At 49.3% G+C, this 13372-nt stretch overlaps 1 protein-coding gene across 4 annotated transcripts in view; it reads right to left on the bottom strand.

Annotated features, from left to right (window-relative positions):
- LOC133347288 (numb-like protein) overlaps positions 1-13372 on the bottom strand; it is a 58960-nt gene that overhangs the window by 19460 nt on the left and 26128 nt on the right. For all 4 annotated transcript variants that reach the window (XM_061559423.1, XM_061559424.1, XM_061559425.1 and 1 more), the window contains one exon: positions 10227-10301. In XM_061559423.1, coding sequence (XP_061415407.1) covers positions 10227-10301 — 75 coding nt within the window. The remainder of the gene's footprint in view (positions 1-10226; positions 10302-13372) is intronic.

Below are 13372 nucleotides of genomic sequence, written 5' to 3'. Positions count from 1 at the left end.
GAGTGTGCTTATTGACCTGGTCAAACGTGGCTTCAATAGAGTGCGGTACAACACACTGTAATGATGCCCTCACTGAGTCTCAAGACGATTTCAGGAGGGTCCTGCTACGTGGGATGCGTGGCCATTTCCATGAATGAGTGTTTGGTTTGTGAAATGAAGCCGGAGCGCTTGGAAAACAGCCACTCATGCAAGGGTATTACACTCAAATCTCTGCACAGATGGATTCAATACGCTTGCTATACTGCCATCTCCAGGCCACCTTACAGTGCAAACCGACGACATCTGCTACGTCCAGGCAGTCATCCATCCGAGGACTAACCACGAACAACTCTACTTAGTCCCTTGGGATATTATATCGGGTGCATTCTGGGGGATTTAGTTGTCAAGGACTTATCCAATAATGAGATTAAGATTTACCTACAATACATTTCCAACAGACACATCACCAGGACAAGCTCTCCAATGTCTCGCGGGTTGTATCTCTCGCTACTTGGGCACGTGGTCCATGCTGGGGGCTCCTTGTCAGCACGTGAAGTGAAACGTCGGACGTCGTGCCGAACAAAACGCAGTGAAACCAGAAAACTCACCCGAGAGCCATGACAGCACAACCGTGAGAACCTGCGCGACAGTGTGACGAGTCCATCCTCAAGGCCTATGACGGTAACACCGTATCACGGGGCCTACCTTAAAACCAGTTTCAGGAGCGTTCCAGTTTTTGTTTTTAAATGAACTTTAGTAATGTATGACCATGACTGGCTGCCATATGAGCATCTTGATATTCCCAACATTCGCAACGTTAAAAGGCATTCCGAAGATGCCCTTCGGAATGCTTTGACACCATGCACTCCTCGGGAGATGAATGCTCTCCACTCGGGTTAATCGCGTAAAGAACCGTATCGACTTCAATACTCGGAGGGGGCTTGATATTTGCTTCGTAACCCCATGACCAACACGGCGTGGAGAGGCCTGACTTCCAGGGGCGGATTGACAAGAGCGCTGTAAAATCACGTAGGTATAAAATAAAATAAATTAAATCACGACGTTTCGGAAGCAACACAAGCGTCCGTCATACAGCAATTTGTTTCTAGCTGTGGCTGTTCCACCTCATGTCGGACGTTTGTGTTGCTTCCGAAACGTCGTGATTTAATTTATTTTATTTTATACCTACGTGACTTTACCAAGAGTATGGATCCCTGCAGTCACAAAAACTTCAGATCTAGATTGAGCGCTGTAGAATTATTGTTTTTTTTTCTTTAAAATTTGTTAACAACTTTGCAGGCACATTCACAGCGCACTTGGGAGATGCACGCCTCTGCAGAGCTGTCAAAGAAGTCGGCACATGATTTGAAAATTATGCACGGACACGTCAATTAATTCGTGGCGATTTTAAACAAAACCTATGGTAGCGTATAAATATTATTTGAAATAATAATAATAATAAAAGATGATGCATTGGGCAATTCATGAATTCACTCTACAGCCCTTTGCTCAATCTACTTCTGGATGAAGGCCTCCCTACATCTTTCGGTCATGGGGGCTGTTTAACCATACTTCAAAGTGCTGGTATTGTGAGGGTTATAGTAATAGGCTGTTTTTGAGTTGTGCGCCTTTTGGCGTCATCTGGTCCAACACCAATGGAGACTAGGCTCTAAGAAAAGCTATCTCGGGTGTGGACCAATCAACTTCAAGGACAGTGCATATCATTATCAGAGTTGTTTCTTTTTGTTTGCATTTTGACTGCTTGTGTTGTGGTTATTGCAAACATGACCCCTTGTATAAAGGTGTCAGTTTTTGTACCAGATGAAAGGGTAAGAACCTATTACTATATTTTGCTACTGGTAAGGGAAGTCTCATAGAGTATTGTGAGGGTTGTTGAAGTGGGAGTCCCCGGACCGGTTTCGGTATCCCTGGCCGCGTTAGCCTTGGCTGGGAATCGGAGCTCTAGAGAGCCCCTATAGAGGGTATTTGGTCTACTCTTCCATCACTTGCCAGATGTCTCGGAAGAGGTGAGCGTACCCACACATTACACCACCATGCCAGGTTGGCCAATCACCAATGGCATGGGGGAAGGGATTTTAGAATCTTGCCCTCTGAACTAATCAAGGCACAAGATACATTGAATTGTTTGACAGCCGAGTCGATTTTTTGTTTAACACTCGCGTTGTTTGCCAGACTAATGGGGGGGTAGGGGTGGTGGGTTTCGCTCGGCAATGTCACTGCCAAGTGATGGTTGTCGGACCAAAACGGCAGCTAAATCTCAGTTGACAAACTACGCGAGGAAAAAAAAAGATTTCGCGGCCGTAATTTAAATGTGTGTCGACTGCCAATTAGCACGAAACCATCACAGCCGTGAAGTGACATGCCCCGGGGCGACATCCACTTGGGCTTTAGGAGCACAGAACCCAAATAAACTGAGAGCGACGGTGAAACAGAAACTAATTTAGACCGCACGGGCAGCGTATGGGTGGGGTAACGATTCACTCCCATCGCTCAAAAAAAATCCACCAAAGAATTGTAGCTATTAAGGGTCACAATATGATTTAAGAACGTTATATATTTATTTTTTCAACATTGTCTTCTAGTTGCTGGAGGGGCCATGCAACCACATTACACGCATCAATAATGTGGCAATGTGTGAGAAAAAAAATGACATTCTGTTATCTTCTTGGTTCTTTCGGTAAAGTCACGTAGAAGGGAAGTAATAAAATAATAAAAATAAAACATAGACGCTATCGTCTCCACAGACCTGGTCTTCACCTGAGGACGGCTGCTTGCGTTGTGGCCGAAACGTCGTGAGCATTATTTTATTATGTTTTATTTTTTTTATTTTATTACTTCCCTTCTACGTGACTTTACCGAAAGAACTAAGAAGATGAATCCCTGCAGTCACGAAAGCTTTACATCGACATTTTGTTACTCGCGATTCGGCACTGCGGGCGCTCACGCGGTCCAGCGGTAGCACGCATTCGCGGCTTGTTGCAGAGGTGCGCGGTTCAAACCCGTCGACCGCCCTGACCATTACTGCGGGCCGGATTGAGACCTTGAGAGGACCGCTCGCCGCCCGTTTCACAAGGCAGCGTTAAACATCCCGTGACGTCGTCCGCAAGAGAGAAGGCAATTGTGCGCCGGGCGTCACGGTCCAAATTTGGCCACGAGATTAAGCGGAGACGACTCAATTGGGATTCTGCATAGCAAATCATCCGTGGCAGGACCCTACTGAAAAAAAGAGCCGGCGAAGGTTTCTTGGGTATACAAGCACGATGATAATAGCTTCATCATCATTAGCCATGGACAATGCCCTCCTGGTTGCCGCTACCTCTCATGATCACACGTTCTCGCGGTTGTTTAGCTAGAGAGACGATATTGACAGAGATTAGTCGATTAATCGTTACACCCATAGTTGGCAGTGGCGCCCCAGTGTGAATGAACACATCACAGTTTTCATTTACAGTTTTATTAATAAAAATTGATAATTTACAGCCCAGATATGAATCATTGAGTGCATTGATAGCTTGGTTACACCCCTACGTAGCACGCAGGATGGGGGGACATCCCACGCACGTGCCGTGCTCCCTGCACTGCAGCTGGGTTAACACAATGGATTCCCACCAAGGGCGGACGATTTCTGAGAAATTCGCTGAAATTTCTAACGATTTCAACTTTGACCAGGAGATGCCCTCCGGCGTCGGTTCCCCTCTTCTGGGGGTGAGGGTGGGGGAGTCATGCAACTACCCACACGACACCGCTGATTTATGCACTCAATCACTTTGGCAAAACAATATAAACCACAAATGTAAACCGATTTCTGGTCATCACCCACGAGCGTGGGTGCTGCGGCGCAGAAGCTATGCTATTTTTTTTCCCTTGAACTCTGGCCCACGTAAAAAAAGACCACTACTTAAGTCTGTATAGCATTTCATAGTAATATGATGATGATGATGCCAACTATTTACCCAGCAAGGTCGCCACCGCGGCCCAAGACCCCTTTTCACGAGGCTCCTGCTGTATTGGCCAATTCTCTTCAGGAGTGTTTGACGCACCTCAGATTAGCTACGTACGGCGCGAAAGAAGTTCATACATTCATGTGGAAGGAGGCTGGAGAGCTCGGAGAACATAGCGCCGAAGCGAGAGCGGTGATCAACATTTTTGGTATGGCGGCCTTCCCAGTCGTGACCACTGGTCCCTCTGCCCCTAATCCCACAAAACGACACCTCCCCAGATGAATAAGACTACAATATAAAGCTTTCGTGACTGCAGGGATTCATCTTCTTGGTTCTTTCGGTAAAGTCACGTAGAAGGGAAATAATAAAATAAAAATAAAGCATAATAAAATAATTCTCACGACCTGTTCTTTACCTGAGGACGGCTACTTGCGTTGTGGCCGAAACTTCGTGAGAATTATTTTATTATGTTTTATTTTTATTATTTCTGTTCTACGTGACTTTATTGAAAGAACCAAGAATAAGACTACAATACACACACACAGAGATCGCATGTCCACACCTCTAGTGCGTCTGGTCGCCGCGATGCGGCGCTGATGTTCCATGCACACGATCAAAAACAAATGTCCTGCACGATATCCATGCTGCACGGATTAAGAACTACCGGTTCACAGTTATGATGTAATGACCCCACCACCACGAGACCATTATTAAATGGTCCTGTTGGAACTGTTCGCAATCATTCCTGCCCCATGTGTCCAGTAAGCAAGCGACGTTGGGCAAACGTTGGGAAGTTGTTCACACTTGTTGGGACAACATTCCAGGTTTCCCGGGTGAACAACCCTGTTTGCTTTGCTGTATGACCAAATCAACAGGAATGCGCCCGCTCCCATTGGATCCCATAAGCTAAGCCGGTTGGAGGCTGGATAGTGCGTGGATGGGTGACACAGCGTGCACGAAAGTCGAGAGCTAAGAGGCATTGTGAAAGGTAGAGAACAGTGCAGGCAACACTCATTGTTCTTCTGCACTTCCCCCAACCTCCCCACCTTCACCAAATCCGCACTGTCCAGAGAGGTGAAGTATGGTCAGCTAATCCTCGCACGACCCGCACGGCGTGGGGAGGCCTTCGATCGGCAGTGCATTGACAAACCGGCATGTATTGATCATGTTTGCTCCGTTAGGTTAAAACTAATGCGCGTGGAATTTTTTTTACTGATTCTTAAACACACCCAGCAGCGCACTAGATATATCGCAAGCCTAAGGAATCAATGTCAAATGCGGAATCGGCCCGCTGTGCCAACCCCAGGCGAAGGTGCAGCCCCAGCAATTGCTCGCTCACGCCACTGCGGGCGAAAGGGCCTTCGCTCGAGGGAACGCTTAGAGGACTCCTCCAGAGGGCACGCGGCCTCAACTCTTCCACTGTGGCAAGACGTCACGGATCAACGACCACCACCACCACATGCAACCAGCCTCAGGTTCAAAGGAAATCGCATTAATTCACTGGCTTATCAGTGCCACCCCCGCCTCCCACCACACCACACACACCTGCATAGTAAATTAAACCACACACACACACAAAAGGGGGCGGGGGGGGCAAGGAGTGAATAACCGAGCGACGCAAAAAATAACGAAATGAATCCATAAATCCCTGATTCTTAACGCAACCGAGACGGTGCGACTCAACACAGACGAGGCCGTAGTGGCCGGCTAAAGTGATGCACTCTGGGTCGGCGAGCGGCGGGGTTCCTGCATGAAAGGACGAGTTAAAGCGTGGCCGGCCTTACAAACTACAGCTGTCTGCCATCTGTGGATTCCGAGCCAGCCCCACCACCACCACCACCAGCCGCCCCCCCCCCTCCACCATCCTCAGCCCCCCCGCCCGCCACTCCTCCCACCGCTTTGTCCCGTCCCATGGCAGAAGGCGCGAGTCCCCTGACGGCTTTAATTCGATTGAGGCCCAAAAACGAATAAAAGCCAGCGTCTGGGCGGGTGATGCAGAGGATGGGGGTGGGGGGGTATCGGCCGCCAGGGATTTAGACGACAAAGGTATGAACATACCGCAGGGGAAGAGAATGCAAGGGGGGGGGGGGGTGGAGGGATTCCCCCCAACCTCCCAACTCCTTTTCTTTCCCCAACTCTCATCTGTGATGGATGTGCATCGCATTACACGTTTGTGTTATCGCTTGTTTTGAGACTCGGATCTCCGTGGTTTGAGTTGCAATATCGTATTTCATTCTAAGTTGGGTGTCGTCTCTTTCGTGTTGTTGTTGTTGTTGCTGTTGTTTCAAACTTGGTATGTTTGTTTTCCGTCCTTGCACACTTAAGATATTCTGATTAAATTTGATATATTTCAGATCGTGTGTTGAACTTGTGTTATAAAGTGAAGTACGTTCGAACATGTGCGTTGTGAGGATGTTCAGTAATTGTGTGTGTTCTTACTATTGCCACCTTTGCTGTGAAGATATTTAGCTAAAAATGTTATATTGCACTTTAGAACCCATTTGCAGTTGTGACGTTTTATCATGATGTTCATTTTTTGCTGTTAAAATGAATTTATTTCACCTCAAGGCTTCGCTTTCAAAACGTCTGATCTCAATGGTGTCTGACCTAGTCGTAAAGGAAATGAAATATAATTGAATATGAATTATACATCAAAATAGATTTGCCAAATGTCCCAAGTAGGATTCTGGGTTAGCGTTCAAAGAGCGAGTCGGGGACACTTACGATCGTATGGGTCAATTCATCAGTCTCGAATTGAACGGTAAAGTTTCACGTAAAAAATTCACGGGCAAATTAAATACGAGTAAAACTTCACGCAGCACACAAATTGTTGATGTGAATAACAACTCGACCACCCAGCCCCCCCCAGAAAAAAATCCTCAAATTAATCTCAGGACTCTTTATCAGGATGGTGCCGCGATTAATTGTTTGAAACACGCCTTTATCTTCCCAAGTGGGAGCACATCTTCACCACCGGAGAATATAGAGACACAGCGGGCAAAGTGTGACAACAATCTACTTTCTGCACTGCCTCCGAATATTATCATTTTAAATACGTTGTTGAATCTACTCACACAGTGCTTTGCCCTATGACTAAATCACCCGGAACGCACCCGCTTGCTTCAGAGTTCAGAGAAAGCAAGCTAAGCAGGCCTGAGTTTGGATAGTTGCTCGGATGCGCAATCAACACTGCGCGCTGGTTTGCAGGGTCACGTGCTAAGGTGGGCAGTAGAGGGCAGTGCAGCAGAGTGTACAGCCCTGCTGCACTGTGAGCCTCTGCTTCCACGTCTACCCCCCCCCCCCCCACCATTCACTGACCTGCACTGAGCAGCATGGTGAAATATGGTTAAATAATCCCCTTGACCCTGAACGGTATGGGGGAGGCCCTCATCAGCCAGCGGTGGAATTGACACAAAGGGCGGTGCATCTGTGCAGGATGCTCTATGCACGTCACAAGTGAAGCGGCCAAAAAAAACAGTGGCAGCGATAGATAAAGAAGACGAGCCCAACGCCGCATATCCGCCCCGACCGATCAACCTCCATACCCGTGGAGGCGTATCTGTATTTACTACAGACGCTCACACATCCGACCTAGTCCCGTATATCCGCCCATACCTCAGTCCCCAGCGAGTCGGATATGCGACGTTGTTACCGCAAGAGGTCTTCTCGTGGTTGTGAGCCGAGCAATACGAAGGAGGGATTTTGCGATCGCGTGGTTTTTTGAGCGGCGGCCGTCACATCCGGGCAGCTACGAGGGAATCTGAGTGGACCCGTGGCCACTCGCCCATCGGTCACGGAGACCCAATCCAAGCCCCCCCCCCAGCCAAAGCGTCCACTGCTCCGGTCCCATGACTGTAGGTGAAGATTAATGATCGACACCTGTGTGCCAGCGCTTCACAGATGACATATTTTCAAATCTAGTTTGAAAACAATGTCTCTAGAACTGCTTTTGTGTGTTAGTTTGTTGTCCTTCCCCCGGACCTCTGATTAGCACGGTTGGCTAGGTACAGTGCGAAATAAGTTCAACAACAACCGCTATTCGCCACTAATGAGCGGTGACATCACCACGACGCTTGTGCCAGGCTATGTGCACTTTAAGGCCACGTAAAGTGTCAAACGCCCGCCGGCAGGAGGTCACGGGACAGCCCCAGGTGCCATGGATTGACTGACCGACATGAGCCTGGATAGTTCTTAGATGGGTGAAATTCAACATACACGCACGCACACACACAGCAGGGGATTGACTGATGACGCTAAACCAGCAGCACCGGTGGAGGGCCTCTGAGCCACCAGACATGTAAAGCGGCAGCAGATGTCCTCTGGTTTTGGACGGCCTCGGATAGGCGGTGTTGAGGTGGAGTTTTTTTTTGGCGGGGGGGGGGAGATATTTTTCAATGTTTAGGTGTCATCCTGTGTGGGGCTTTTTGTTTGTCTGCGGGAGTGGGTAGCTGGAGGGTCGCGGCCGGCCTGCTCCGATTCAATCTGTCGACATGCACTCTCCGCGATGGGTCCCGCAGGAGATCAGGGGATGGGTTGCGCAGCCGTCATCGCGTGGATTCACCACCACGAGCCGCTCCCGGTCTCCCTCCGACAGCTGCAGGGGCAGCAGCGGCAGCTGCTGCTGCTGCGTTCTAGCTCCGTCCATCAGCTCCCCGCCCCCCCCTCCTCCTCCTCCTCGCTCCAACCCTAGACCTCCCGTCACCGCCGCCACGACCACCAACCACCACCACCAACCACCACCACCACCGTCCGACACGAGCCATTCCAGCCAGCGGGCAGCGCGGCACAATGGCGAGTGACGCTATAGCAAAGCTTAATGACCGTCTGTCCGCGGACAAGAGGCGCTCAAAAGGACCCGCAGCGAAGAATGAAGAATAACTCCATCTGTCACGTCTTGGGCACAATGCAATGGAGGGGAGAGAAGAAGAGAGGTCTGGGCGTTGGGGGGGAGGGGGCGCGGGGGGACGCTGGCGGGATGGAACCCCTGAAGGCTCAGGGTGCGGCACACACTTCTTGTTCCTCTGCTCAGACGTCCACCCCACCCCCCTCGCCGCTTTTGTCCCCTAATCGCGCCCCTCTATAGCAACCCCCCCCCCCCCCCCATGCCATCTCGACATTGTCCGTGGGCGGGCGGGATCCTTTGCTTCATTAGAAGCACGCGCCATCTGTACGTCCACGCGGGGGCAGCCGGGCCAAGACCCCGGCACGCGTGTCGAGCCGGCGACACGCGTCGAGGTGGCCGGCGACACGCGTGTCGAGCCGGCGACACGCGTCGAGGTGGCCGGCGACACGTGTCTAGGTAGCCGGCGGTGGTGGCGGCACCCCTGTTTCAATCTTAGTCCACAGATAATTGTCTCGAGTGTCTCTTCCAAAACACATCAGTCATGTTACGTCCGCTGCTGGACGAAGGGCACTCCAAAACATCACAGGCTCGCAGGAGAGTTTTCGCAGCACTGCAACGGCCAATAAAAACTGTCGGCCTGTTTTGCAATGTTTTTTTTTAAAGCACAACATATTTTTCAAGAGCACTACTTACTGCCTTTAAAGGAAAATAATATAACACGCGACGTTTCGGCCAATAGCCCTTCTTCCCAGCACATAAAGAGGCCATCGAAGAACAGCGATGTTTAAGGTACTGTCTGTTTGAGAGAGAGAGAGAACAAAAATAACTGTTTACGTTTGCAGCAACAACAAAATGTGACGTGGGTAACCAAACACTCCGGTGTGCCACCAGAGATACGCACAGCTGGTCTCCCAAGCGGGGCGAGGCGTATCCCCCGAGTTGATAACACCAGCGCATGTTCTTTTCATCTTATCCCTCAAATCCCGTCCCAGTTGTGCGATCGGTGTCGCGTCGTGAGACCAGACACCCATTCCGAACGCTCACAGAGCAGCGCAACCCTTGGTCTTCAGAGAACGGCCCGCGAAAGCGGATATCGCAGAACTACATTTGAGATCCCTTTTGAGTGACGCCTGGTCCACACATTAGGAGGCAGCACTTCCCGATATATCGCAGAAAACAACGCTCGTCGCACAACAGTCAAAACTGATATAGTTAGTTTATTGTCATGGCTGGAATTGAATAAAATTTAGTCGTTCTGACCGCACTGAGACCATCAACTCTACAATTTAAAACCCACTCTAATCACGCGTGGCCAAAACCTGGATTTGAACCCGGCACTTTTGTGGTGCCAGCTCAGCGCTCTGTTCTCTGAGCCACCCCGGTGACATCCCGAGGTTCCGCCGCGTGCCGCGCGCCACGCGCAGTGCCGTGCGCCGTCCTACCTTGGTGCTGTCCTCCACAACTCTCAGTCCATCGGCCGACACCCACAGCATGGCCCGCGTCTTCTTCTGACCGCTCTGGAAACAGAGATAAACGCGACGGCAATGGGCGGGGGAGTTGACTTCGCATGCACCGGTGAAAGAGATGAAGGTCGTCGTCCAACAGCTCTGCTGGGTGAAGTTGTCCTGTGCGATGGCGAAGCCAATTGTGGTCTGAAACCACTTCAAGGAAAGCAGGAAACGACGAGGCGGATTTTCATTGCCTCTCTCTCTTTCTCTGTCGGCGAGACTGCGTTCGATTTGTAGCGATGTCTCCCGCAACAGTTTCCTGGCTTAGCCAGTGAAGTTCGTACCAAGGAGCTGGTGAAAACGCACTGGCGCTACTAAAACCCCTCACCTCCATCCAGATGAAAATTCTCACTGTGATAAATTAAGGTCGCATTCAACGGTTTTTCTCTTTTTTCTCATCTAAAGAGTCATCGGAGCCGGTGTAAAGAGTCCTTCAAGACTAAAGACTGCACGCATCGCGAGCTGTTGCTGCTCTTCGCTTGCCGCGAGGACACCGATTAATTCTAGATTTGAAGCTTTCATGACTGCAAGGATTCATACTTTTAGGTTTTTTTCGGTAAAGTCACGTAGGTAAAAAATAAAAGTAAAATTAAATAAAAATCACTTATTTTACTTTTATTTATTTAAATTTTATTTTTTACCTACGTGACTTTACCGAAAAAACCTAAGAGTATGAACACCGATTAAGATTGTAAGGCGTCTTGAGACATCAGTGGAAGGCGCCTTACAAACAAATGTCAATTATTAATATTATTATTAATGTCTGATTGGCTGGGACGGAGGAGGGGCTCTTCCTGCTGAGCTCACGCAACGGGCGCCGGTCTCCTGAAACTGAGGCTCAAGGCTCGTGTTAGTCAACGTTAAAACATCACGAGGAAACAACATGCGGGCGAACGGTGTTAGTTGCATGCTAACGAAGGCCGCGCGCGCGAACCCACAGCTCCCAGTGAGCTCATCAGTCATCAGTCCCCCGTGCAGCGTTAGCTCACGAGCACCTTGCCCCGTGCTTTAGCTTTCGTGAAAATGCCACCTTTGAGCTGACCCGCACTCGTGTTATGCGCGGTGTCATTATTATTATTGCGGATTGATTGGTAGATGTACACTTGTTACATTGTTATGGTTGTTTGTTGTTATTTATTCGTCATGTTTGTACAAATTTCTCACATTTTTTGTTCCATGCAAACCCCCTGTACGCACCAATCCATTCTCACGTCACGAGCTCACTCTGGACGGGTCGCCTTTGAACAAGAGATTCTCATGCTCATGGGGCCTCACCCCAAAAAAATGTAAAGACGTCTGAACTGGCTGACCCCCACCATGGCTAGGCAATGCAGCTGCACAGTTGACTTCTGAGTCGATGCAAAGTATCGCACTATTTGGAGATTTATGTTGTTGCAGTGGTGTTAATTTGTCATTTATATTCCAGTTTTTCATTCCAAGTCTTATTGAAACTGCAATTCAGGAGTCAGCGTTGACTGTGTGTTATTAACGGTTTCCCCGCTCTCATGAGTGAGTTTTCAAATGATGTTATTACACAGTTTTGAGAAATTATTAGTTTTTTTTACATTTCTGATGTTTATATTTGCGTGTTAGCTCCGCGTCCTTTTTATATTCAGTGGCAACAAAATTCATGAAAGCACCACTGTGGCCGAGAGAGCAAAAGTTATTTCAAGAGAAATGTATTTTTCATGAGGAGGATGTGGCAGACGACAAACAACCGTGCACGGGCCACCCGTGCACGGTGTGTACTGATGAATCAGACATCTGTCTAAACCATTTTTTGTTTACTTTTTTTTTTATTTTACCAGCCAAGGGCCCCCTGAGCTACGTGGGCTCTTTTTCAGAAGCGACCTCGCCACAAATGATAGCTCAACGAAGTGGCCTGTCACGTGGAAATTGATAGCGGCCAAATCATTGAACGCACGTTGATTCTAAGTGTGGAGGGCGAAGCTGGAAGGACCCGGAAGACAATCCACGCGACCACGGGGAGAGAGATACGCAAACTCCAAATATACAGCAGCAGGCGTCAGGGTTGGGATTGAACCCATGACCGCCTGTATACCAGGCGAGGTAATTAACATCTCGCCACCGTGGGTGCCCCATGTCTACTTCACAACTCCCTCTGGAATTTTTCCGCGAGTGGTTTTCACCCTGCTTGGACATACGGCCGTGTGCGCGACGGACAATCGTCGTCTTGAGGTGGCCTCATTCACAAACATCGAAGGCCGCTTCGCACCAACACGAGGGCGCATTGAGAATGCGGATCCAGTTAGCCGCATCGCGTCGTCTACGCGTATGCCCTCGCGAGAGGAGGAGAATGTGCCGCTTTGCTAATAGAAGCGCACGCCTGCCCGCCCACGAAACACACAGGTCGTCGCGGCGCCACGATCGATCTGGTGGTAAACTTTGAACGTGTTTAACCGACCCTAATATTTTCCCACCCATTTTCCCTTCCCAAATCCATCCGAATCGCTCAACCTCTCCCGTTCTTACCCTTGGTTGCAAACAAAAAATATAAACTATGGATGCCGTTGCGTCGGTGAATTATCGCGCGTCATAGTAGCACAGGGCATCTGCGTGGTGGGGCACAAGGCGCTTGCTGCCTTCCAGACCGTCAGCTTGCAGCCAGCGCCCTTAAATGGCTCAAGAATCCGGACGCCAAATCATACCGAACGTCGCTCTTCCAGTCATCGAGTTTCCTCTCTCTGCAACGCACCGTACACGCCGCAGCTCAATCTTCCGAGCATGTCTTCTCGTTTTTTTGTTATTGTTTACCTTCTCCGAATGCGCTGTTGATGTGTGTTCGCTTGTGCGCGTGCAATGCTATTAGTGTGTTTGGCTGTGATCTACACGAAATAATATCATTATCAATAATTAATAGAATCACAATTACCTTTTCTATGGCAGAAGTAGCCAGCTCACAAATAATTATTCAGAGGCAACATAACTGAGAAACAACGAATGATACACATCCCGTATGTCTGTACGCACACTGTCCTTCTGTTCATTTTACATTGAACAAAAACGTCCCAGAACAATGATTGTTGTTTCGCGATGGTGGGCATCGACTCCGGCAGGCA

This window comes from Lethenteron reissneri, chromosome 25 (genome assembly GCF_015708825.2).
Source record: "Lethenteron reissneri isolate LAM-NWPU_2019-01 chromosome 25, ASM1570882v1, whole genome shotgun sequence".
Taxonomy (NCBI): Eukaryota; Metazoa; Chordata; class Hyperoartia; order Petromyzontiformes; family Petromyzontidae; genus Lethenteron; species Lethenteron reissneri.
The sequence above is the reverse complement of the archived record's forward strand: the minus strand, read 5'-3'. Positions and strand labels throughout refer to the sequence as shown.